This window comes from Thermobia domestica, chromosome 9 (genome assembly GCF_964235325.1).
Source record: "Thermobia domestica chromosome 9, izTheDome1.hap1.1, whole genome shotgun sequence".
In the NCBI taxonomy this organism is placed as follows: Eukaryota; Metazoa; Arthropoda; class Insecta; order Zygentoma; family Lepismatidae; genus Thermobia; species Thermobia domestica.
This window is the reverse complement of record NC_137462.1, coordinates 155,730,967-155,758,870: the sequence shown is the minus strand read 5'-3', so window position 1 is coordinate 155,758,870 and position 27,904 is coordinate 155,730,967. Positions and strand designations below refer to the sequence as shown.

At 32.7% G+C, this 27,904-nt stretch overlaps 1 protein-coding gene across 2 annotated transcripts in view; it reads right to left on the bottom strand.

Annotated features, from left to right (window-relative positions):
- Fas2 (neural cell adhesion molecule fasciclin 2) overlaps positions 1-27,904 on the bottom strand; it is an 858,867-nt gene that overhangs the window by 62,352 nt on the left and 768,611 nt on the right. For both annotated transcript variants that reach the window (XM_081772029.1, XM_081772030.1), the window contains 6 exons: positions 21,012-21,146; positions 19,579-19,709; positions 15,838-16,620; positions 14,063-14,204; positions 12,930-13,058; positions 10,470-10,741 (listed from right to left, as the gene is read on the bottom strand). In XM_081772029.1, coding sequence (XP_081628155.1) covers positions 10,470-10,741; positions 12,930-13,058; positions 14,063-14,204; positions 15,838-16,620; positions 19,579-19,709; positions 21,012-21,146 — 1,592 coding nt within the window. The remainder of the gene's footprint in view (positions 1-10,469; positions 10,742-12,929; positions 13,059-14,062; positions 14,205-15,837; positions 16,621-19,578; positions 19,710-21,011; positions 21,147-27,904) is intronic.

Below are 27,904 nucleotides of genomic sequence, written 5' to 3'. Positions count from 1 at the left end.
ATTTTTCTATAATATGTATGGATCAAATTTCATTTTAAACCATTCTATCTAGTCAATGTATTAATTTTATTTCTATTGCTTCTCGTAATGACCTTTTATATCCATGAGTCGCGTAACTTGTACTTGTATCGGTTGTGCGTGGTCCACTCATGAACATAAAAGATTATTAAGGAAAAAAATAGAAATAAAATTACATGTTAACATATTAAACAGAGAAGATTTGAAATCAAAGTAACATTCAGAATATTTTATTACTATATAAAAATTATATATAAAAACTGTACATTAGAATTAGCTGGGTCGAGCGGAAAACGAATGAGAGGGTGTTAGAAATGGTGGGGGAGAAAAGAACAATTTTAGATATTGTTAAGAAGAGAAAGAGAAACTGGTTGGGACATTGCCTAAGAAGAAATTGTATCATGAGGAACGTGCTAGAGGGCATGGTGGCAGGAAAGAAAAGGAGAGGACGAAGGAGACTACAATTAATGATCGATATCAAAACAGAGAAATTGTACGTGAGGACTAAGATGTTAGCGGAAAACCGTGGAACATGGAAGCTTCTCAGTTGCAGCAAGTGACCTGCCAATAATGGCAGAATACTTATGATGATGATAATATAAAAATGAAGAGAACGAAAACAATAATAATATTGTTTTTAAAAAATGGTTAATATTATAAATTTGAATTAAACTGTAATTTGTAACAATATTTGATTGTTAAATATTGAAATATAAAATTATAACAATGTAACAAAACTGTATCACAATAATTGTTCAATTCTTCAAATTAATACAACTCTGAAGGTGAATGCAGGTAAATGTAGTGCGTTTGAAATGTGAGCCTAACAAAATAAACACGGATAGAATATCAAAAGTTTTATTTATTGAATTACAAACATCTCCGTGAAAATTATGTGGACTATACAAATTTAATAGAAGTTAATACAATTAAGTGAGCGTTCTCGCTTTCAACGTGAAAAATCCAAGTTCTATCCCATGTAAAACCTCAGGTGCTTCGGATCTCATGTTAAAAATATTAACTCCTCATATACTGAGGTTAATGATCAGGCATTCACACATACACAACTACTATTTTGCCTGTGCTAACAGTGCCAATATTAAAGAACACTTACCGTGGTAGAATTGAGTCACCTATCTCAAAAATGAGTATGTTTGGCTAAAAGGGGAACGTAATGTCTTCTAGGACTAGGTACTAATAAGATATACAACTTCCAATATATAATTAACGCTATAAAGCATTGAAGAAAGCTCACTGAAACTTATATTACTGAAGGTATGTTAGTTACTATAAGATAGTTATCAGTATGTTAATCAGTTTATAGAAAAAAAAAGCTGAATTATTGAAATAGATCTTGTCCGAATTTGATTCATACTTCAAACAAAATTTAGAATTTTCTCTATTTAATATCTATATGAATAAACGAACAATGATAGAGCTAACCCTTTATAGGTGGTAAAATGAATTGACTAAACTTACCACGACTCAAGAAACTACGTATGTTGTAAATATGGTTGAATACTATATATATATATATATACTGGTGTGCAAAACTTAACGGGATGTCTACCCATCATCAGAGGCTTCAAAATCTCCATAAGGTAACATGTAAAATTTAATTTATAAATATCTTACAAAATACTGCACTAAGAAACTTGCAATTTTCTATACGAACGCCAAAGAGCAATACAAAGGATATGGTTATCTCAATTTTAAACTTAATGACTTAGATTAATTGTAATAATTACTTCCGTAATGAGGGAATCACTACTGCAGGTAAAGGATCAAGAGACCACTTTCATACTTCATAAATTACTACGGGTGACATTCCTTGAACAACACATGCTGGGGAGGGATGCATTGTGGCAATTTGAGGAGCGAAACTCGTGTCTACCACCTCCATTTTCATAATCATTTCCGTCTTGAGCAGCCTTCCTTTCAACCCCTATCCCCACTTCCCTATTGAGTTCTTACAACCTTACGACAGCAACTATCTGAATTTGCTTGTTCGGCGGAACCTGCTGTGACTCACGTTCTACAAAATACTTCATAGATCAAAGATAATGATGTTTGAAACCTCAGTATCGAACATATGTTTCCAATTGCTTTTCTACATCTTTTGTTGCTTCAAGCGGACAGATTCTCCTTCGAACGGCTTTCACCTCTGACACTGACAACTATACAACTAAACAAAGTCTAAATATTTCTTATTTGCCTATTTGTTTTGTTGTCTGGATGGATAGGTTTCTTTTCGTTTTATATTATTCATCACAGAAAACACACAGTATGATGTTTCTGTAGTTACAACGAATTAATTGTATACAGAGGTGCCAAAAACCAAGTTTCCCTTTCTTTAAATAACTAGTTTGGTTTACCAAAACTCCTTTATATATTTACCATACCCGTGTATGCATGTCTGTCAATGTGTGACAAAAAAAAAATATCTTGGATCATCACCAAATTTGGCCAAATAAAACCATCTACTCAAACCGGAAGTGGTTTAATTAAACAATTTCCGGTTTGATCATTGATCATCATAAATCGAAAACGGTAATATGTAGTGAGATCCGGTTTTCTGCTCCGTAAGAACACATTTAATCTATATTATTAACTCTCTACTAAAACCGAAAGTGGTTCAAATTAACTATAATTTCTGATTTCAATAAATATTGATTTACGTAGAGCAAAAATGGTAAAAAATAATAATAATAATAATAATAATAATAATAATTAGATGAAAGCGGTTTCCTCCAATCGAGTAGCTCTCAAGCGTCTCAAGTCTACCTTTCATCTCCTCTTTTTGTCTTCATTTGGAACCTGAAGTCGAAGAAATTAACCACTTCCGGTTTCAAAAGTGATCTCCATAGAACAGGAATGGTAAAAGTGAGAAGCGGTTTTTTGCTTTCTATTTAGCGTTCTAAAAATAATTACTATCTTCAGTCTTATGCCTCTATTCAAACCAAAAGAGATGGAAATCAACTGCTTCCGGTTTTAACAGTGATAGCTATAGAATAAAAACTGTGATAGACATCAAAAGCGGTTTTCTGCAATCAATTAGGCGTAACAAGAATCTTTTTCGTATGGTCTAACCTCTCTACTAAAACCGGAAGTGGTAGAAATCTACTACAATTTCCAGTTTCAATATTAATTGTGAAAATATCGTACCACAGACACCAAACTCCTTTGCGTGGTGTACACGTGGCACTGCTACTTGTTTTTGAACCATTTTCTTTACCTTTACCTTGTGGATAATCGTGGCCTCTATTTTTTAAACCATAAAATAAGTCAAACTCGAGGTCATACGTAAACTAGTTTTAAAAATGATTTGCCAGCAAAGCACAAATTATTTACTAGTCTGCGTATTCAGCACTGTTCAAGATTGACTAAGCCAAACCGACTAGCGCGTCTGAACAATGGATTGTGAGTTAGGGAAACTAATATATAAAATTATTTGCATGAAGTTAAACCTACTTTATATTTGTAATAAGGGATAAGAAATCGTAAACATCTGAGAGATTATTTGGTTCATACAGTTACAGTTAAGAATTAGAAAAGAACCTAAGATAGATTGGTTAGAGCTAAGTTAGGATAAAGCTGGAAGTATAAAACCTTTCATTATGCTATTCTGTGACAACCAATTAGGTTACATAATCTTCAATAAAATTCGTAAACGTTTACACATTTCTGTATGAAAGTCTTGATTCTGAGCAAAAAGAGCTAGTTGACCTTTGACCTCTAGTTGGACCAGTTTGCGGTTATTAATAAAATATTTATTTAACAAGTTGTCTGGGTAATGATTTTTAGAAAATCGAAACTTATTTCCAAGAGTAAATTACCCCGTTGATTCTTTGTAGGACAAATGAGTTACATTATACTGCCAGGTTATAATCAGAATGGCCTGAGTCTTTTCTTTTTTTAAATCTTCAGAAAAGAACTCAGCTCAAGACTAAAATACTTTTTTTCCTATATGGCATAACACTATAGGGTTGCTAATACAATATTGATGTATGAAACATAAACAAAATCCATTAGAGACGTTTCCGTGAAAATCTCTCTCCCCCCTAATTTTCCCCCTTCAGAAAACTATTCTTATTTTTAGAGGTACAAGAAAATGCAATTCCTTTCCTGGAGAATCCTGGAAAACTAACACACTTCCTTTATCCACTGGAATCTAGATTGAAAATAATCACTCATCCAACATTTCTCTCTCTATTATTATTATTATTATTATTATTATTATTATTATTATTATTATTATTATTATTATTATTATTATTATTATTATTATTATTTATACCATTACAACCAACTTTCTGCGGACTATATCTCTGAAATAACACATTTGTGCACCAAGATTGGTCTACAGGCTTTTTCACGTTTACATGTGAGGACTCACTTCCCAAAGTTATTTCCTAACACCATGTGTATATATTACACTTACTTACTTTCGAGTAACAAGAACCAGAAATGTTCGAAGCCCTAGTTCTACTTATATTTATGACCATAGTCTGAAACATTATAAAATCGCCCACGTAATCTAAATTATGATTGCATTACTGCGTCCGTCTTTTATTAGGTTGGTTGGTTTTGTGGGTTTAGAGTTTAGCGTCCCTTTCTGCACCAATGTTGTAAGAGACGTGAGCCTTCAGTGGGATTCGTATCTTTAGTAATGCGTTGAAATTTTAAGGCTCTTCCACCGGGCATCAGACCCGAGATTTGTGCTCCAAAATGAGCGAGCTAGACACTACACCAACGGGAAGAGCTGTTGTATTTTTGAAATGTTACTTACGTATGTTTATTCACAGGCAATTTGGTACATAGGGTTCAGTCCATCGTTTCTGTTGAATGAATCTTGAAGTAAAGTTGATTTTTTCATTACTTCCTGAAAATTTGAATAATGTTGCCAAGAAGTGGAAGTAACTACCCGCCACGAATTTCAAATCCCAGTCACTAGAGGGAATTATGTGTTTTGTATTGATGTAAATGTCTCATACAAACACTTAGTGCTGCAAAGGAACGCTAAATTTCAATCATGATCTGTATCGAACTGTTGATCCTAATCCTCAAAGTATATGTTTTACAGTTAAAGCAGTGCTTTTATAAAGTTGGAACTAACTAATGCAGCATCAGGAAATCGTAAGAAGCAAAAAGTTCAAATTGTCGTGTTCTTTCTTTCTGGCGTTTACAAGAAAATCTATCTGCTCTGTAGAAACGAAGGAAACAAATGGGATGAGGGTGGCACCCCGCGGCGTTCTACCATACCCAGTGGCGTATTTAGGGGGGTGGCTTCCGGGCTTAAGCCCCCCCCCCGAAATCTTACTTAGAATAATAAAGTAATTGAAATATCTTGCAGAATTTTCACATTTCCAGGCAAAGCCCTCCCCCCGAAAGTTAGCAAAGCCCCTCCCGAAACAAAATCGTAAATACGCCACTGACCATACCCATTGGAAAAGGACTTGAGAGGGGGAGGGAAATCCCTGCCTGTCAGCAGCATATCTGTTCGTGAAGACCAAATTGAAGCAAACACCTTCAACCATTATGTAATATATAGTCCATTACAATGTTACAAAAAAAAAAAAAAAAAAGTTCATTACTCGTAATCTACGTCATTAAGCGTGAAATTGAAACAACTATTTAATTTCTATTGATTTTCTCTATTCGTATGGAAAATTTTAAGTTGTTGAGTACCATACTTCGTTAGATATTGATGAAGTAAAATTTACATGTTATCTTATGGAGACTGAGAAACCAGTGGTAAAAGGTATAAGATCCCCTTAAGGACGAAAATAAATTTCGCATGATATGTCACTCCCAAGTGACAAAGATTGATGAAACTTAAACCATACATAGAATAGTATTACAGTATGATACTGGAAACGTGATTAGAAAGAAATACGTGATTAGAAGAACAAAAATTGCACTTTTACACAGAGGCAATAACTTTCACTGAAACCACTATAAGTTATGATGCTCTCTGATATTACAGCAGAATTGAAATTGTCCTTTAAAAAGTGTGGTGTGATCACCATGGACAGCGATGCATGCTCTGCAACCTGCTCCCGTGTTGCTCGCAATATTGGTAATGAATTCTGTCGTGTGTAGTTCCATTACTCCACCAGCGCTATTATGTTCGACAGTGTTCCTAAGTTCATTGCGTGTTTTCACCTCTCGCCAGACGAATGTACGTTCAGAATCACTATTCACATTGAATCTCCACCTCATCGAAGAAAACATGATTCTACTCCTTCTTAATCCAGTCCTAGTGTTCTTGCTACCACCGCAAACGGTGCCTCTGATGTGTGGGTGTCAAGAGAATCCAACGTACTGATTATCGGGCGAAGAGACCAACTTCATGTACAAGTCGACATCCTACTGTAAAGTGTGAGATTCGGCGACTTGCAGTTTTCTAAAAATGTTTGCAAATTCACACGTTGTTTGAGTTTTGCTGTTTCACAATGTAGTGGTCGTCCTCTGCTGTAGTTGGTCCTGGTCGACTACCACCTCTATTTTGTACAGCATTGTCTGTGGTTCAGAATGCTCCACATGCACGTGAAACAATAGTGAGGACAATACCAAACTCCTGGGCCACACTCGTCATGCTTCGTTCTTGTTCCAGTTTCCCGACGATTCTTCCTCGTGTGGAATTACAAAAATGTCTCGAGTCCTGTTGTTAAGAGTAACCACATCACAATACCCCTTAACAGCTCTACGACTGACATACTGTCTCATCCCTTTCATTCAGTTATTTTTGTTGGAGAAGTAGACCTGTTCGGTGCTATTGTCACGCTGTCGTCACGGTATGCAACATCTTGTTTCCTGTTCACGTATGGGAGACCTCTGGCAGCATGCTGCCGAGCCTTCATTCATCTCCACCGACTACGTAGTATTTTATGTTACTTTATCTATCTTGTCCTTAAGTTTTGGCACCAATGTATAATAGCGTAAAGTTAACTTGGGCCAATTTAACACATACTCTAGAATAGCTATATTTGGATATAGATTACTAAAAAGAGATTTAAAATTGAAAGCATCAAAAGTTTTTGTGTTGATATCATAAATCTTATTTTTATAGAATTAAATTTGTATCCGTACATTTTAATACCAATATTTGTTTGATCTTGTAAAACATTTGTATGGTAAATGGGATATAAGATATCTAATAAGTATACCATGATTTACTACTTGATAGACTGGGTAGGGTATTATGACGTTTGATTTTGGTATACAAATATCCAACTCAACAGAATTCTTCATTCCTTTCCTCCAGTCCTTTTTTCTTCTTATATTGTTTCACTTATTTTCTATTATAAATCATAATCTCAGGTATTGGAAATTGATTTAAGAAAGGAATCATGCGGTTATTAAATAAATTAAACAATAGTTTATGTATGAAACAGGAATGAAACTTATCCATAAATTGTTATATTGGCAATAACTGATAAGTTTTAGACGCTTCAAGCATCCAAAAGTACGATAGAAAATTGAGCGTAATTTCATTGTTGTTGAAAGAAAATTGAATACAGCGTACTATTGAACATAATATTATATACTTTATCAATTTATTAATATGAAAGTAAGTTACATAGTCTGTCTCAGGGTGTATCAAAAATCCGAAAGCCATAGACCAACTCTGTTATGAGTAAAATACGAAAATTAGAGGGAAACGAAAATTGCTGGAAGTATGTTTTCAATCTAAACTGGTGGAATTCTTCTTGCACCATCCACAGGTCTCCATAGTAGTAAGAAAACTATTTTACATTTAAAAGCAACGTTATCAGTTCAGCAGGCCGTCTCTTAGAGGGATGCATTTTTGAGTGATTAATTCAAGGTGTTCTAGTTCCACCACACCATTATACAGGACAGTCTATGGAGCAAACAAAATGCTCCATTCGTTGCACCTGTGACATTTTACCATCTCGCTTAGGTTTCATTCTTTTATCTCCAGCCATTTGTGATTTAATAAACATTGGACATTTTGCCTGACTGTGTAAGAACTATGGATGGACCAAGCCGGTTTTTATGAAAACCGGAAACCGATTTCTAGAAAACCGATATTCCGGTTTTCCCTAAAAACCGGTTCGGTTTTTCACCGAAACCGGTTTCGGTTTTCACCTGGTTTCGGTGAAAACTTTTGGAAAACAAAACTATTTCTGTGGAAACGGAATCGGAGAACAACGAAAAACTATTCTGGTCAGAAATAGAACAAATTTTGAAAAAAAAACCGGAACCGGTTTTGAAGAAAACCGAAACTGGACTTGGTGCAAAACCAAACCGGTTTTGGAGAAAACCGATAACTGGTTTCGGTGAAACCCGAGCCGGTTTTGAAGATACCGAAACCGGTTTTGGAGAAAACCTAAACCGGTTTCGGTGGAAAACCGATAAACCTGTTTTTGTGCCTACCACTAATAAGATCTCATAGTTAAATGGGGGTAACTATTTCATAAACGTTGCCCCCACGAGATACTTTTGTAGGGTCACTCGAATTTGTGTTTTTCTTCTTTTCTATTATGTTTTCAACGATGTATCAGATGGCATACCTTCCCATTTAAAAATTTCAGGGTAAGCAGAATGCTCCATTCGATGTGTCCTCTGACATTTCCTTATCTGACTTTTTTTTGTTTTATCCTTTTATCTCCAGCCGTTCGTGATTTACAAGCACTGAACGATTTGCGGAAACATTTAGTGGAAACAGAGGTTAGTGGGATTGGTTGGTATTCTTCGTAATTTATTCATTTCTTATTTGATCTTTTTTTATTCAATATTATTCAACTCCGGCCACTAAAAGGTTACTTTTTTTTTTTTTCGGTGCGGTATAAGAATTCGATTTAACGTACACAAATGGATAGTCTTCAGTAAATTAGGATAATAGATAAAGGAAGATATGTAGATTAACTAAATAAATGAACAGATATATAATAATTGTGAGGAAGAAACATATTTGCATGTATATACACATACATGAAAGGGTAACACATTGGGTAGATTGAAGTTGCCTGTCACATTCCAAGTGCTTCACTTACGTAATATTTTTCCTTCCGTGCATGGAGTATGCGGTTCAGCAGTTTCTATTAAAATCTGGAATAACACTTTCATCATTCCACATTTTCTCATCGCCATTTATCGAAGAGTTTGGATCAGTTTCATGCAGCGTCGTTCGGGAATCGAGATATGGAAACCAATGTTCCGAATTTGTGATTCATACATGTTTGTTTACACAAGCATACATTTTCTAGCAAAAGGATATTAGCTGTTTAATTCTCTCTATATCATCACCTACTCTTCCACTATTGTTCTAAAATAGAAACTAATTTGACTTTGGATGTGTGTTTATCATCTAAATGATCGGTTATTGAGGAATTTTGGCCAGAATAACTTCCACTCAGCCTAATTTCTTTCCAAAATTTCAGTCTATTTCAGCGAAATTTTATTTGTACAAGAAGAGTGTCGATCCACTGACTAAAGTTGTAAGTATTTCTATCGATCAATCATGCTTGCTTTCTAAATTCTATTATACATTATCTTACACTCCTGGGTTTCTGTATGAAGTTTCCACTAAGAAGAATGAGTTACGTATATTGTCTTCAAACAGTAATACTGAAGAACAAACACAGTTACTGTTTCAGATTTCATAATTCTGTTTCTAAATAGACATATTGGGATTTCCAGAATGAAGACATTTCCTAATCCATACTTCCAAATAGCATGCAATTATATTAGTCCTTTTTGGCAATACTCCTCTGAAATATTTAATTTTTGTAATTCATTGTCCCAATGCATATTATACTTCTTGGATCATTACGATTTTACCACAATCGAGGCTCAGAGTAAGTTGTCAAACTAAATATTTAAGACATTGCAAAACGATGCTCAGGAATTGTAATTATTCTTCTATTTACAGGGTTGTGTAATTCTTAAATCTTTAAAGTTCCAAGCTTTCGACTCTTCCCTGGAGTCTTGGTCACGGAGGTTAAAAACAGAAAGAAAACGAACAGAAACATCAAGGAATAAAATGGAACGGATTACAGGACTGGAACGGACTCCAACAAAATACAGGGAAGGCGCACACATTTACTCCGACATATTTTAGTTTGCTTCAATATCTTCTGCGGATCGCTGACGCACTTGAAAACGTGTTTTTTTGTATAACACAGCTCTTCCCCTTGGTAAGTCCGTATCCTTTTATTCCCTAATGTTTCTGTTCTTTTTTTTTTTTTCCTGTTTTTAACCTCGGTGACCAAGACTCCAGGAGAGAGTCGAAAGCTAGGAACTTTAAAGATTCAGGAATTACAGAAACCTATAAGTAGAATGATAAATAGTAAAGATTTACATCATAAGGTATCATCATAAAGTATAAGACACTTACTACATATAAGTTATACATATTTGCTTGTTTTACATTCAAAATAAACCTTGGTACCAAGAAACAGTGCAATATAAAAACAATTACTTACTTCACAGTATTTAACTTCATACTTGTCTATGGCCTCTCCGTTATCTGCAGGGATGTTCCACTGGATTTCATACCAATTAGGATACGGTGACGGAATTACTCCTCCATGTAGTGCATTACCTGCTAAAATACGAGGTTCTTCTGGAGGAGAGCGTTTTGGCATTGTGAATGCTACATCAGCACCAAATGGTCCAAAACCTGCTTCATTTTGTGCCGCAAATCGGAAGTTATATTTCTGTTGCGGCTCAAGTCCTTCCAAAATATATGACGAATCTAAAACAAAGAATAAAATGATATAAATATAAAGTTTGTCCATATAATATTGTTGGAAATGTCTGTTTAACAATGTTGGAAATGAAGGCTTAAAAAGTATAAAAGCGATGTAGGAAATACTTGCTGAAACATTACTTTCATTTACAAAGAAATATTTTGGAGAAGGAAACGCACCGGAATATTTCAAAGGAAATATTTTCGAATTGCTTTACACACTTACGTATTTATTATTAAGGAAGGCATATCTTTACTTAATCAAAATTTACTTTATTAAAAAATCAAACTTTGAAGATCATACTTACAAACTAACGAAGTTACTAACAATTTATCATGCTAAACATAAATACAATACGACAAATTCAGATATGTGTTGTTAATATTTCTGTTACCATTTGTTGCAGATATTTTTCTTGATAACCTATTGTGGTGTAGAATACAGGAAATGCTCCTACCTAATAAAACTTTCAAAATTAATAATATAATGATGTCTGTAACCTGAGTAATGAACATCATTTATACAAAACCTCCACTGTCTACTCTCACACACATCTTGCAGAAAGCAATTTTTACACTGGCCGAATAGTCAGGAAATTACCCGCCTTACACCGTGGAAACAAATATAATAATAATAATAATAATAATAATAATAATAATAATAATAATAATAATAATAATAATAATAATAATAATAATAATAATAATAATAATAATAATAATAAATGTATTATTTTCGAGGACTTAAAAATAGTAAATAAATTTTATTATTATTAAAAAGTCCTATATCTATTAACTGCTAATGATATTAAATAAGGTTTAAAGAAACCTTTATAAACTTGAATCGGAAAATGCACCAGAATCGTTCTGTTGAATTTTGAATGCTTATGCTATACATGAAAGTAAAAATTATCTGACAATATAAGTACTTGGATCCTTAAAATATGAATTACTGTAAATTTCTTAATGTGGTTACCAACGTGGATAACAAATATAGATTGATTTCTAGACAAAGTAAGATGAAGGTAGAGATGGGTGAAAGATTAATTGGAATGATACTGAAGGAAGAAACGAAGCATTTTACGACTAGTAAAACTTACGCAAAGTCTTAAAAGAATAGTCCTACATTGGTTTTTAGTTTTCATATAACTTAGGAACTAAAGGTCTATACACCATAATATTTTACAGGCTTGTATAGAAGGTCTATTACCAAGCCAAGTTGATTCAGATCGGATGGGTTCGGTTAAACTTGTACATTACAGTGTCCCTGTCATTGACTTTTCCAAGAACAGGAACAGCTAAACTTTATTTGTTTCGGTATAAATGAGTGCAAATATAAATACACATTTATTATGTAAGAAAATTGTAGATTTATTAATAAAGGAATGTGAATATCTGACGTAAGAAAAAATCACACATGGTAGTTATCCCACTTATACACTTACTTCCAACAATAAATTAGAATTTGAAACTGTATTGTAGAATAAATTGTAATATACATTAATTGTAATATACACTCTTAATACACTTATTATGATTTTCGTAAAATAATTAACATTATCTTTGAAGTGTTTCTAGTAACTTTCTTTTCTCATTTCATATAATCTTTCAAAGCATCTAAAATCTGGAAGGAAAAGACTGTTCTTTAGATAAATTCACAAATTATCATTTCTCTAAGTTTGGAGCATGATAGCTGAACAATAAGTTAATTGCTTACTACATATGAAGTTTGCTTGCTTTTGTTGTCTATCTGTGTTTGCTTTATATTTTAAAATAAGTCCTCGTACGAAACTATTAATACTTTTCCAATGTATCACTTCTTTCATTTGGTCCACCTTTAAACAATTTGAATTGATTGGGTTTTGTTATTCTTAGTTTCGTAACTGCAATTCGCTAAATTATTTGTATAGAGAAGAAAAATATCTTGTTTCTATTCTAGGCATGATGGAAGAATTATTATTTATTAAAATAACTTTAAAAAGTTACGCTGAATATTAAAAAGCTATCGGTCCTCCATTTTTGTTGAATTACTTTTAAATAGCGTGAACTTTTATCATTTTATAAGTCTTCCTTTTATGATTGATGAACTTTATTCCCAATAATAAATTACAATTTGAAATTGTACTGTAGAACATTAATTTGATTAACTTAGACTTAATACATTAATGATTTTTTTTTTTTTTTAAATACCTACCCACTGTCCACACTTTCATCAATGCCTCATCCCACGATTGCCGATCTAACTTATACTTTACTGCATATGCTTTGATAGGAATACCTCCATTATTATTTGGACCCATGAAACTAAACGTTATTGTAGTCGCTGAAAAGAAAGGAATAAAAACAGTTACTATATTCATGAAGCTACGTTGAACAAACCTTTTATTTAATAAGAATAATGTTTTTTTTTTATGCTTTATATTGTTTTATATTTGAAATGTGTCGAAGTGTGTTATTTTGTGAGATACAAATATGATACACTACTTCCCAAATTGACCTTTTGATGAATATACTCATATAGAATATGCGTATATGAAGTCTGACAGTTATACGAGACAAGAGTCAAACAGTTATCTTAACTTGTTAATGAAAATCACAATTATATAGTAGACAATAGTACATCAAATATGTATGTTGATGCACGATGCAGGTACTAACACATGTGGTGTGATGTCAACGACTGCCCCATTAGAGATATGTATCAGAAAGAAGTAAAGAGCAGAGATGAGGTTTCTTGAACAACGAGAGTGGAAGGCCAACAGACTTTAATCAGAGGATGAACGTGGAATATCGAGATTTTTATACGTCGCTCCAGCAAGTTTAAAAGTGGAGTGTGTCCATGCTGATTAATGCAACGCGTTCCGGTCGTTCAGAATTGTGACGATGTCATGAAGCTGCAGTAGATGGCTTTCTGACATGTATATCACTAGCAATGAATGCTGGACCTCCCCCCCCCCTTTCCCCAGTACTTTTAGCCCAAGACTGAGAGAGTGTGTAAGGTGTAAAAGTGGTTACACAGTCATTCACAAGATTTTTTTTTTCTTCGTAAAATCCAGACACCAGTAAAATGATAGACTATTTGCATTGCACGCGAAGGAGACTACACTGAAAAGTTTATAGTGTTTTCAATTGCATTGTATATATTAAATGTAGAAAATATAATTATTTTTTTTTTTTTTTTTTTTTTTTTGACTTCTCGTAAAAACGAACGTGAAACAAAGTAAATAACTGAACTTAGATTAACGGAGAGGTAAAAAAAATGTATATTTTATAACATAACTGTTGCACATAAAATATTGTAAGAATTCTTAGATAATTAAGTAATACCTGTAATAATTTCCAGTTTTCCCTGAAGAATATCGCCAGGTGGTTTGGCCTCCCTCAAATGTATTTTATGCTCTGCTTCACCATGTGTATTCCTCGCAATGCATGAATATATTCCGTAATACTGGACGCCTATTGGTGTAACCTGAAATTAGGATATCAACAAGTCGTAAGCTGAACAGTATAACCAACAAAGGATACATTAATAGCCACACTATAATTGAAATCATACTTATCATACATTTTAAAAATTATTTTTGTTTATTTTACTTTTTTTTAAATTTCTAAGATTAAACGATGGTGCTTAAGTATTTGCTTATAGAATATATAGGGTGGACCATAAGTTACTTTCAAAAGTGCATTTGAAATGAATTATTTATCAGTCATGACACTACGAAATCACTATACGATATACCATAACATTAAGTTAACTTTCCTAAATCAAGTATTCAATTCAAAGTGTTCTCCATCGTTTTTAATGCACAAATTACATTTTTAAGCAAAGAACATATTGTATCAATAACGTTATTAGATGATAATTTTTTGTTCATTGTAAATTTACTTACTTATACAAATGTAACAAGGTTTAAATCCTTCATAAAAATCACTTCTTACAACGTATGATTCACGAACTATACCATGATGTATTGTTTACTTCAATCAGCCACTGGTATTCTAATCAGTTGAAAACTAAATAACTGTTAGTGATAAGATACTTATGGCACGTCCTGTATTTAAATTTATTTCATATGTATATTTGAAATGTGCATAAAATTTAGATGTGCTTCTTGTACACTTACCTAGTAAAACTGCACATCCTAGGAAAACAGTCATTCATTAACAGACCACTTATCTTATTAGAAAAATTTATATAAGATTTTACTTCATCATGTCATGAAAGCAAGCGACCAAGTAATTCACAAAATCTTTGTTGTTGTCAATTATTGTTGTCACAAGATATGTATAAAAAATATTAGAAAAGAACCAATGTCCGATTTATGAAACGTTGAGAGAGAGGACAATTCAATATTTTGAGCAAAAATCTTATGCCGAGATCATGTTTCGAAAATCAGAGGTACAGGAAAAATTCCCAACCATCCTTACAAATACAGCACTGATATAGACAAAATATCAGAAAGATTACTTTATTTTCTATTATTATTATTATTATTATTATTATTATTATTATTATTATTATTATTATTATTATTATTATTATTATTATCAAACAAATTCAAGTTGCTTGTTTCTAATTTAAATTAAGCATATTGCATATTGCTGTAGCGTTTAAATGTCACTGACCTAATTACTTGTATATAAAATAGTGTAAAATTTTAAAATTTAATATTAACTAATTTCGTCACCAATAGTTCCAACATAGTTTTTAAAAAGATATTTTTTGTTAGGTAGATGCGAAAGAAGTTTTTCAATTAAATCTTGACAAGTAATATAAATATAAAATAGCCAAAATTACGTTAATGTGAACATGTAATTAGAGAGAGAGAAAGAAAAATCTTAACGATCGGATGACAAATAATCGAGACAAAATTATTTTATAAAGTATTGTGTTTACCATTTTGAAGGGAACCCAGATCTCCACCATCGCACTTCAAGTTCTTCAGCATGTACTTGAGATAATGAAACTAGTAACTTAGTACCTCACTATCAAGTTGCACACGACACACTTACATTGTATGTTAAGGAAACTCACACAATTACTTTTCTTAGCATGTTTTCATAAAATATATACTAATTACGTACGAGATGCTTCTACTCACCTCTAAAATACTTTCTGGACCACTGCCATACTGCTTCATATTCGGGAAGTTCTTGATTTCTCGATTTTCGAATTTCCAGCTGATGGAAGCATTCGGAATAGACTCCGCTATGCAGGTAAGGTTGATAGGTTTTTCACTCCATGACCAGGCATCTTTCAGAGGTGTACTCGCAAAAGAAGGCCGAAATTCAACAGTTAAATGTCCATTTTTCGTTCCCTCTCCACCTTTGTTCTTCGCAACACACGCGTATAGTCCATCGTCCGTACGAATGAGATCAGAGATGAACAACGTTGCAACGACCATTCCTTCTTCCCTCCGTTGTTCAACGGTGATTCGATCATCCTGACGTTGTTTTCCATGAATAAATGCATTTGGTAAGCTCAACTTCCTGAACGTTACCTCTTCAGGTAAAGGTCGACCTGTTACTTTGCATTCCAGTTGAGCATCTTTCCCTTCAAGTACGCTTATGTTGTTATATTCGACAATTCGAGGCCTAATAATAACACTCAAATCTGTGTCACTGGTGACCTCACCGGCGGGGTTTTTCGCAACGCATGTATAAGGGCCTTGATCACTGTCTTCCACTTTCTTAATTGTTAGGATGCCGCGTAGTTTGTCCACAGCAAAACGGTTTTCTTGGCTCAAATCAAGTTTTGTATCAGCTCTGAGCCACTTATATTCTGGATCTGGTTTCCCTTCAGCTTGACAAGTAATAGAAGCTGATTCACCTTCAACAGCTTCTGCCTCAGTTGGTACATTCGTTATTTTAGGAGGTATATGAACCTGGAAACAATAAATACAATTGGTATTAGACGAAGGAAGCAAAGTGTTAAAATGTATTTAAAAAACTGAAATAACAATTTTGTTTGTTACTTTTTTTTTTAATTTGTAAGTAAAAGTTGACTGCTAGCTAAATATTATAGCAATCGTACCTTTCAGTGTTAACCTACAGGATATTATTAAAACATGAACTTACTATGACTATCCCTAGCATACGTTGTTAAGGTAAACAATAACTTCTAGTACAACACTTTATTCACTCTAAAAAAATAACTGTCTTCTTACAAATGATCCAAATTGCTTACAGGCTAGAACTTGTGGACCATATAATAATCTTTCAAGTATAGTTCCTATACACCTATAATTTTAATCGAAAACTACATAGCAAATTCACCTAGAATTAAGTGCTTAAATACAACGCAAATTGAAAACAAAGACACAGACTATATCCATATGGACTTGGTCTATAATCGCACTTCTAACCCACTTCATTTTCATCATTCAACACATATAAGACTAGAAAATTATGAAATAGGTATTATTCAAAATTTCTTATAAATTTAACAAATATAAATTTATAATACCTACTTATTTATGGTGAAGAGGTGAATTGTAATGCAATAAATTTCTTTTTGTAATGCAATAAATTTATACTTTTAGCTAACTGCTATAATAATAAAAAAAAAAAAATCTTAAATATTATATTAATTTTACTTGCATATATAAAATTGGAAAAACGCAATAAAATGTTACTAAAAATACTCCCAAGATGCATTAATAGCAAAAATATAAACGAATCATTTCAAACTAAAGAGTTGTAAATGTTTTAACCTTTTGTTACGAAGACAAAAATCAGAATAAGCTAGTGTTATGAGTAAGGACATCATAACAAAACTGGTTGAAATTTGTTCCTATTTATCTGTGACACTAGAGTTAATAATTTTAGATTCTTTGCATCCCATGTTGAATTAATCTTTATATATACCTATAGATTAATATTACCCGATGACGTAACCACAAGCACTATGTTAATTACTTTACTAAGCGTTTAAAAAGAGACAGTTACTATTTGGTCCGAATTGCTTTCCGAAAGTTCTGTATGAAACCCTTTGTTTGTAGCATTAGACCAAAAGTTCTATTCAGATATGATAGTAGTTACGTTAACAGAATTAATCAATAATCTCTTTCAGAGAGTATTATACACAAGGGCGACTCTGTAATGTAGTCACAAAGTCACGTGCCTTCCTAGTTAATACGAAGGAAAATATTTTTACAAATTATAGATGTTTATACTTGTTTACGAGTGAGGAACGTCCCACAGCTATATGCATATGGAACCTGGAATCTTAATTGTTATCCATGGGAGATACGGCAGAATAGCGTAAGACCAATGCTTGATGCTACCCTCTGTTCACATGTTATTGTTAGGTTCTTTCTAGTATTCACTGCTGTCATAGAACAGCTTTTTAAACGGCTGGCTTTACATGTAGTGTAATTACACATTTTTCGTGACTGCGAAGTCTCGTTTTCTGCGTCTTTATGGCGACCGAGAGAAGAAAAATTAGGTGGAACAAGTCTGTAAGCTCTGTATTGATCGCGCGCTGAATGAAAGGAAGGAACTCGGACTGTGGGATTCTGTTTCTCGCGGAAGAAAGATTGAATCATTGTTTCAAGGGTGGGAGAGCTCTGCAGTAGGTTTTCGATGCGATATCCATACTATAACAAATTATAACGAAGGAAAAAATAAAATACTTTTTTAAAATGCACTTTACGTTTTTGGAATTTAACACGTGACGTATTTTTTTTAACATTTAAGAAACGAATGAATATTCTTAATATTTTAGATTGATTTATTTATGTGTGCAACGCCAGAGACACATATGCAGGTGTTACACATATGATTCAAATAAATAATTATAAAATACAAATAAATAAGAGAAAAGCAAAATGTTCAAAAATAAAATTTCAAATTTACAAAGAAATAGGCTATATAAACACGAATTTCGCTTGTTTTTACTAGCCCGAAGGTCAGAATTATCTTGGTTTTAAGTCAATGGTCAAGCCATGTAGGGTAAGTTTAAGGCACGTAACAGAGGTTCAGTAAATTCGGTCCCCGCTAGACTTGGGGAATTTCATGCATATTTTGGAGCTTCTTCGTGGATATATGATTAGCAATCGCGTCTTCGGTATGGGCATGGGGTTTGAGCACTCACGATTTAGTTTCTACGTTAAACAGTAGACTTACGCCTTAGTCCCGAAAAGGAATGATCGAATGAATTACTTATTTGCTTTAGAAACGATTGAAATCAAAGGCATACTTGAATTTCAATGTGCTGTAAACTCATAATCTTGTCCCTATTTTACAAGTTAATAAATATTATAATTTAGTTATTAATATTTGGAGGTTTATATACAAGAAATTAAGCTAGTTAGTTAACTTTCCATCATTACTTAGAATTTTGTATCCGTTTCCAATTACACTGTTAATAAGTATGTATGTTCATAGGTATGTAACCGAATTACTTTTACAGAATCGATTAAGAAATTTAAAAAAAAACTGAAGAAATAGGTTGAGCAGTGTTTTCTACGAAAATTGTTTTCAACTTTTTGAATAGCTTCAATTCTTTGTGCTCAGCAACATATTTAAAATTAAGTTCAATAATTCTGTACATAAGATATATACTGGATACATAATTATGCAATGTCAAATTCGTTATTTTTTTCTGTAATGTTTGCACCTCAGATCAGAATATATAGAATGTCTTCAAAGTCGGAGAAAGGAGAGAAATCCGGTTTCACTGCCACTATCGATGTGACTTCCCTCTTATACAACTTCAGATTCACCACTGATTATACATCCAGAATCAATAATTATTTGTATGAGTAATGCACTTCAAAAATTTACAAAAATGCCCTGAAAAATATTCTTGAATCTTTAACAGAATATGTACAATAACTCACTTCAACTGTTATGTCCTTGTCCTTCAACTGTCCTCGCTCTAAAACAATGGCTCTGCACTTGTATACATCTTCATCACTTTCTTGTATGTTCCTAATAAGCAAACCACCTGTTTCTATTACATAATGGTCATCTGCAACGAACAAAGAATGTAAAGGTTAGCCCATAAACAAATAGCGAAAGCTACTGTACTTACTAATAACTGCATTTAAGGTATACAATTATGATTTTCTCCTTTAAATATTACACTCGGAAAGATATTATTTATTATTTATTTTCGACAAAAAGCTAATACTGAACTTAACCTTTTGTTTTATATTTCCTCACCATTGATGGTGCAATTAGTTTGGCGAAAAAAATGAAATAACTATGGCTTATGGAGCCTACAACGCCAAAGGGAAAAAAATACGTCTCTTTTTTTAACTAAGTTAAACAGCATTAGGAGTGCTACATAATGCTTATAACTGCAAAATGTATATTAACTTGGACTACGATGCTTAATGATCAGCTTAAATATATACTTACTTGACAATAACAATAAGAAATCAAAGTTGCCCAAACTGCCAAAACTTTTAAAATCTTTTAAGTTAACGAATTTTATTTTAATTATTAGTGATTGAAATTGAACATTCCGTTCAATGAAATAATTTACTTGCATTTCAAAGTATATTTTGATCCAGTCGGTGGAACTCTTTTATGAGCACAATGTGTTTACTTGTTTTAATACTTCTGTGTGGCTTTCATATACAAGTTGATTTCAACGAAACTTGTTTAATTTCAATTATGGATAAGTAAAATCTTAAAGAATAATTACAAGTGATTTAAGTCACGCATCTTGTAAGCAGTTGTTCACAAAACTAAACATTGCTCTATTGCTGTTAATCTATACACATAAAACACTTACATTTTTGATAAATAGATCAACAGGAATATAAACTGATAGTTGGAAGCTTTAGCAACGCATCTTTAGACACGCTCCGAAGATTGTAATAAATCAGGAAAAGCATCTGCCGACACGTGTAATAATAAGACTTGTTGGTCCTCGGAAAGTGGGTTTAGACGAACAAACTTTTGTATCTATGTACTGTATGATTCTATCATCCCCTGATAATTTAAAAAAAAAAAAAAAAAGTAACTATTGAGAATAAGGTCCCCATTAAAAAAGTTAGTTTAGAGATAAGTATGTTACGTTGCTAATTATTTGCGTAATGCTTTTATAAATATTTGACGATTTTAAGGTGATATATTCTAAAATTTACTGGATACTTGGATGTTCTATTTCAGATTACTGCACACTACTTTATACTGTCATATAGTATGTAAAAAATATCTATCTCTTACAGAAGAGGCACTTGATGGTAAGTACACTTTAATCTTTTATTATTTACTCTTTCAGTTTTGTATATATATAAAATATAAATCAAAGTATTCATACCCGATTTTATTGCCTCATCCTTCCTAAACCATTCGATTGTAGCATGAGGTCTTGCCTTCACGGTGCATTGCACTTTGAAGTCGGTATTTATAACAGCAGATTGGACTTGAGGTGTATTTATCCACTGAATGGGAACTGAAAAGAAAATTAAAGTGTAAATATTAATTTAAACAATATAATAAATATATACTTTTCGAGAACAACCATGTAAAGCTAGACTCACAAGTTATTAGTTTATTTCAATATTTATACCTATTTCGGAATATTTTATGACTGTCTTGAAGAGTGGTTAAAAGTTATACAATACGGCTTATTACGTTTGTTAATCAATTGAATATATACTGTATTTGAATACGAAGTGAAATACAAATTCACTAGTTATAAAAGAATATACATTTGATGTGGAAAACGTAGGAGTATTAGAATACATATTGGAGAAATTCAACTTTCATTACCTTTCCTAATAAACCTCTTTCTGTCTGCCAGTTATTTAAACAGATGTTCTTCAGGAGTATTTCATAAATTTAACTATACATTATATAATAATAATAATAATAATAATAATAATAATAATAATAATAATAATAATAATAATAATAATAATAATAATAATAATAATAATAATAATAATAATAATAATAATAAGAAGAAGAAGAAGAAGAAGATTTTATTTGTAAAATGGAAATTTAAAAACTAATTGAAGGACATTTGTCTCTTCCCAAATTAGAAAGAAATTTCATATATTTCTTTGAAATCTAATTTAACATATTCCTTAATTGAAGAAAGAAGTGCGTATGTTGGCCTACAAAACCGTATACCAATTTACATATACACAAACATGTTTCACTGTTGCTAACTCTTAGACGAATCAATAAATATAATTTTAGTTTTCATTCCCGCATAAAGATAGGAAGAGATGCTTTGCTACTGAAAACATTGCCCAGTTGATCTTACCATACCAAGACTATTTCGGGGGAAAAATTACGGGGTTGTCAAAGATTATTGCTAATGAGTGTACTAGTAAGTTAATTTTATCATAATGATGCGCTTGCAATAAGCTTCCCATACGGTAACTAGTTTCCTTGAAATGAAATGAAATGAAATGAAATGAAATGTTTAAGTTTTACGTCCTACGGTTATGCCGGCTTGGCTGAAGGAGACGGTGATGATGAGAAGTAAATGGTGGAATGAAGAAAATGGGAGGAAACGGGAGAACCCCGAGAAAACCCACGCACATGGTGTTTGTCCACCACAAAGTTCACTTGGCACTAGTTCCCTTGAATCTACCATGATATAACATTTACAGATTTGTCCTAACAACTTTACATCAAGCTTTTCTTCTACTATCTGGGTATGAATTATGGAAAATTTTAAGTTAAACGTTTTCTGCTGCAACTCTCTACTCAGTTGTAAAGACCCAAAGAAAATTACTGTACTTCGTTTTAGACCTAAACACGCAAAAAAAAAAAAAAAAAAAAAAAACCTATTGTACCAAGATTTTATTGTTGATTGAATTTTAGTGATGAAGTGAACACTATATACAAAATAATTAATAGTATTTACCAAGTAAACAAAACTTACTTGGACGCCGGCCTGAACTAATTATTACAAATAAATCAATAGTAACTAACTTATTGAACCGGAACCATCTTGAGTTTTAAATCCATTGATTTATATAAGGAGGTGTATTCCTTCTATTTTGTGAAACACTTGCAGATGGAAATTTAATGCCGCCCATTTATGTCATACGATTACTCGAATGTCCCCAATTTAGTAAAAAAAATACTTCCTATGGAAACTTAATGTTTATTAGATATCACATACAGTGAACTCAGAGTTTATGAACCCCTCGCTTCGAGAACAATCAGTTCACGAACAAGTTTCGTGAACAATTTCTGCTTCAGCTCACCAATGACATTTCGAAGTACGAACGCACACATACGCTCAGAAGAGCTTCAGCGCGTTTGCCGTGATTTGTAAGAGTACTGTGTTCAAAAACCTTACATTTTATATTATTCTAGCTCTCATTACCGCTTCAAAGAAAAAGAAGAAGTAGAAGAAAAGCGTCAATGACCACAGAAGTAAGAAGTCTACGTTTTACTGTAAAAGTAAAATTGGAAATCAAGGCAAACATCCGAGTGGCGTTCGTGTTTTCGAAATTGCCCAGCAATTTAATTTCGTGGAGATTCTAAAGAATACTTACAAAAAAATAAATAAGTAAAAAACATAGTGTATCATATTTTTGTGACTAGAACGGATTTATTGTATTTACATTAATTTAAATGGGGAAATAAAATTTTGCTTTCACGAACAGCGTTATGGAATGAATTAAGTTCGTGACTAGCGGGTCCACTGTAAATTACGTAATTTTAATAGGTACCAGCTTCTTTGGAATATAAAGCGGGAGTATTATGCAAAAAAGAAATATCTATTAATTATAAGTGTTATAATTGCTAAAATTATTAATATTTAGTACATTACAGATTGTCAGTAGTGAAGTAATAATTATTTGATTACTGGAAACTTTGATATAACATTCACGATAGGCCTGTTGTCTTACTTTAATGTTTTTGGAAAGAAAGAAAATACTTATGCGTCTCAGCTCGATCCTACTAATTAACTCGTACAGAGGCTGACAGATTAAAAAAAATGTACATTTTAAAATTAGCTTCTTCTAGCTTAGTTAATATATCGAAAACACTTTTTCTTTCCTTTTAAAACAAGTAGCAGTGTCACAATGTACACCACGTAAAAAAGTTTAGTTTGCTTTTGGTGAAGTAGACTACTTAACAAGCTAAGTTTTGCCAAACTAGGCTTAAATATAACATTTTACCTCAAATTAAATTATATATACACTTTACGTTGAATAAATATTTGAAAATAGAAAATATTTTTAGATTTATCGAGCACAAAATTATTTTGTTTCATTTTAGCGCTGTATTCCATAAACAGATCCTGAGCATTATACCAACCCGCTAATCTCAACAGCAATGAAGGTAGTCCATCAACCAAGGATGATATTCATCATAATTCATAATTATTTCCATATTAATATATGGGGGAACTGATTTTTGATTATCTGTTTCTTAGGATCAACTGAATGGATCACATCCATCAACTATCTCGATTCCTAGCTTTCTAAGTCCTGGCCAAAATTGATGGTGATTCATCAAGTGGTTCTTGAGATGTTTGTGTCTCCCGAACGAACTCACGGACAGATTGAGTAAATATAGAGAGGAAAATTTTGGTAAACCAAACCACTTAAAAGTGAAAACTTATTCTTGAAATTAACTTCTGCATCAATTTTTTTTAAAAAAATCTATTCTTGAAATTAATCCAGAAGTTAGATTCCTCAGTACTATTATTGAAAGCTGGAAGGTAGAAAGTCTTTTTTACCTTATAGCTTGGATCACAAAAGTGTCTTGTTATCAAGAGACATTCAAATAATCATAAAGAAGTAATTCGCAATTATTGAAATTATCATCTTATTTCAATGTGAAAGGAAAATACGTAAGTAAATCAATGAAGTAAAAATTAAATTGGAGCTTGTATCTAACAACCTTAATGAATCATATAAATTGCTTTCCGATAACTTGTTTTGTAAATATTCGAAGAATTAAAAAATGTGCGGGCATTCAAAATGCTATTATAAAGAATCAAAAACTTAAAAATAAATTGTCCTTGAAGACAAATTTCATATACTGAATTCTCAAATCTTTTATAAATCATTCACTAATACCCAATACTCTATTCGTCAACTCCTTGTTTAGTTCTTTCTTTCTTTGCTCATTTCCCCCTTTTCTCCCTATGAGTTTCGATGCCACGAGTTCAACTTAACTTGTGTTAAAATGCAAATTAAAATATCATAGCCTCGGTGGCTTAAAAAAAATAAAAAAAAATTCTGCATTCATTTCGCTTTTTTTTTTTTTTTTTTTACCTATTTTGTATATTGTACAAAATGTAATAATAATAATAAAGAGTAGAACAAATTACTAGTTTTCGGTGCTTAATATGGAGAAGATTCTAAGGTCATAAGAAAAATACGTAGAAGCAAATGTAGGAATATTAAAAGGTGCACTTAGGAACAAGGAAAGTTCTGAATTTTTTTGTTTCCGAAGAAGAAAAAAGAAATCAAGGAAAATATATTGTTTGCTTGCTTATTTGGAGCTTAACATCCTTTTCCGAAACAGATTTTGTGAGACGTGAACCTACCGACCCTTCCTATTGATCTAGCAGAAAGCGCCCGCGTCTCCGGTCCAATTCCCGGCAGGAAAACGCATTAATAGGTTCAGTTTTCACCTTAAACTACAGATCCACTCTCATATAGCATCGGTGCTGAAAAGGGACGCTAACCTTTAAGGAAGAACCAATAACAACAACTACGTGGACTTACTTCTTAAATGAGGAATTCATACATATGCTCACTGAAAATCGAATTCCGGTCTCCCACAACAACGGGGAACGTTAGCCATTTAGCTAAGGGTAAACCTGGTGTACTGTAGCATATTGGACAGATACAAGAACACTGATAAAAGAGGACTACAAGCTTTCAAAATATAGAGAGTTTCCAGAGATATACGAAACAGCAACTTTGGAAGACAATTAAAACGATACAGACACAGGAGTGCAGAGTAAGTGAGAAGAAATTTTACTCTGAAGAATCTGAAAGGAAAGTGCAACAGAAAGAGATCAGATGCAATTGATGAATTGGCGCATTCAGTGCACAAGAAAATATATATTTTTTAAAAATTAAAATTGTTATTTAATTACTGTAAGAAAAAAATAAGTAGGTGTTCAAGTTTTATTTATTTAAATCCACTTTGGGTATTTTGAACATATTTCATCTTTAAGATCTCTATCTGAGCTCCTTTCGCAGCTTAAAAGATTCATGTCCATATACTGTAAATAACTCTTATAATGTTAAAAAAAAAGTTTATTAAATTTTCTATGTACACTCACGTCCAAAATGATTGCCGTATATCTATAACTGTCTTCTTGTAAGAATATAATTTGATCATAATTTTGCACTGTACTTTTAATACTGATACTATATGTATAATTGGGAAATATATATTTGTGGTAAATTTTATAGGAAAAGAATTATAAATACGAAAATTAGAATGAGTAAAACAAAATGTTGCTAAATAGACAAGAAAGTTTTATTTTCGTTTTATTGTTATTTACTGCTCTTTTGACATGAAATTTGCCACATACATGTCTTTGCCAATTTAACATTATTATAAGAAATACCGGGCGAATTCGTTATCAAATTATATTCCTAGAACAACATATTTATAGACATGCGACAATAATTTTGGACATGAGTGTACCTATGCGTACCGCACAAATTTTATGCCTCTTTTTTTCATAATTTTGGTAATTGCATTCTATTCTCATGTGTTCCAAACTCCCCAATTATATTAAAGGGGAAAAATCCTCACTGGGAATAGACGATGTGGTTAGTGCGGAAACGTGGAACTTCTAAGCGACCTGCTAATAATGTTAGAATATTTCTAATTAAGGTGATAGTGATAATAGTCGCCACGCTAAGTCTAATATCAGGTAGTCTAAAAAGTAGTGAGCCTTTAGTGCGCGAGATGGCGTTAGTGTACCAAATCATAAGGCATATGAGTAGCAGCGGGTTAGACCTAATGTCATTTGACAGCTGAAGCTAGTAGATGTCCCAAGTGTTGGAGTCCTTATAATCAAGTGTAAGGCATTGCACCGTGAAGATGAGTAACTTTCAGCAAGATTGTGCAACATTTTGCAATTTTATTTCGATATAGGCACAAATGCTACGTAGGCCCGTGAAGAAATTTGTGCTGTGCAAGGTGCGTTATTAAAAACAACCATAAGTTAGTTCAATCGCTTCATTCTGGAGAGTGTTGAATTCAGGCATGTTCAAAGGTGGCTGAGCCCCCCTAGAATATATATGCGTTCACTCTAGAATATCTATAAATATGCATTAAAATATTTGCTTTTTTCTGTTTAATTTTTTCGGAAATAAAAGAGGCTTAAAACCAAAGATTTTTTTGTTTGTTAAAGAAAATTAGTTTCTTCTTTTGCCCAACCTAACTGTTCAAAGTAACAAAGCGCGTTCTCGTATAAAGTCGAAGTTAAATATGAAGTTTGGAAATTAAATACAGACGCACACAAACGCTTTACAACGTTAGTTAGTGAAAAATGGCAATATGTTGATTATTGCAACCGACCAGACAATAACAAGTCGCGAGTTTTGTTGCGACAGATTCCTACTGCTCTACTATAATCTATAATAGAGCCCCCCTTATTTTTTTATTGACCCCCCTTGTACAAAAGCCTGAATTCAATACTGGTTCTGGATGTTTTGTTGTGCAATATGCTCCTGACAATGGGTGACCAATCACAGCAAAAGTGGATGATATTCTGGAAAATGTCGAGCAAGACCGGCACGTAAGCAGTCATGATATCGCCAAGCACGTAAATATCCATTACCACACAGTATTAAACAGGTGGAAAAAGCTATGTACAAAAAACGAGCTCAACATTTGAGAGCCACGTGAACTGACTCAGAAAACACTTACTCCATCGAATTTCTATCTGCGAATTTCTACTGAAACATAGTGAATTCGAGGTATTTCTGAAGCATTGTATCACGAGTTACGAAAAGTGCATAATCTACGGCAACAATATGAAAAAAAAAAAAAAAAAAAGTCGAAGCGAGGAGATGCTCCATATGTCTGTGGCAAAACTTACGCTGACGATTAGGAAGGTTATGCCGTGTATCAGGTAGAATTCGCAAGGTATTGTGCACCACGTGCTGTTGCTGCCGGGAAGAACGATAGATTTGGACCTGTACTAGCGCAATCAGTGAGAGTGCATCTTGCAATATATATAGAAAGGTTGTCGCATAC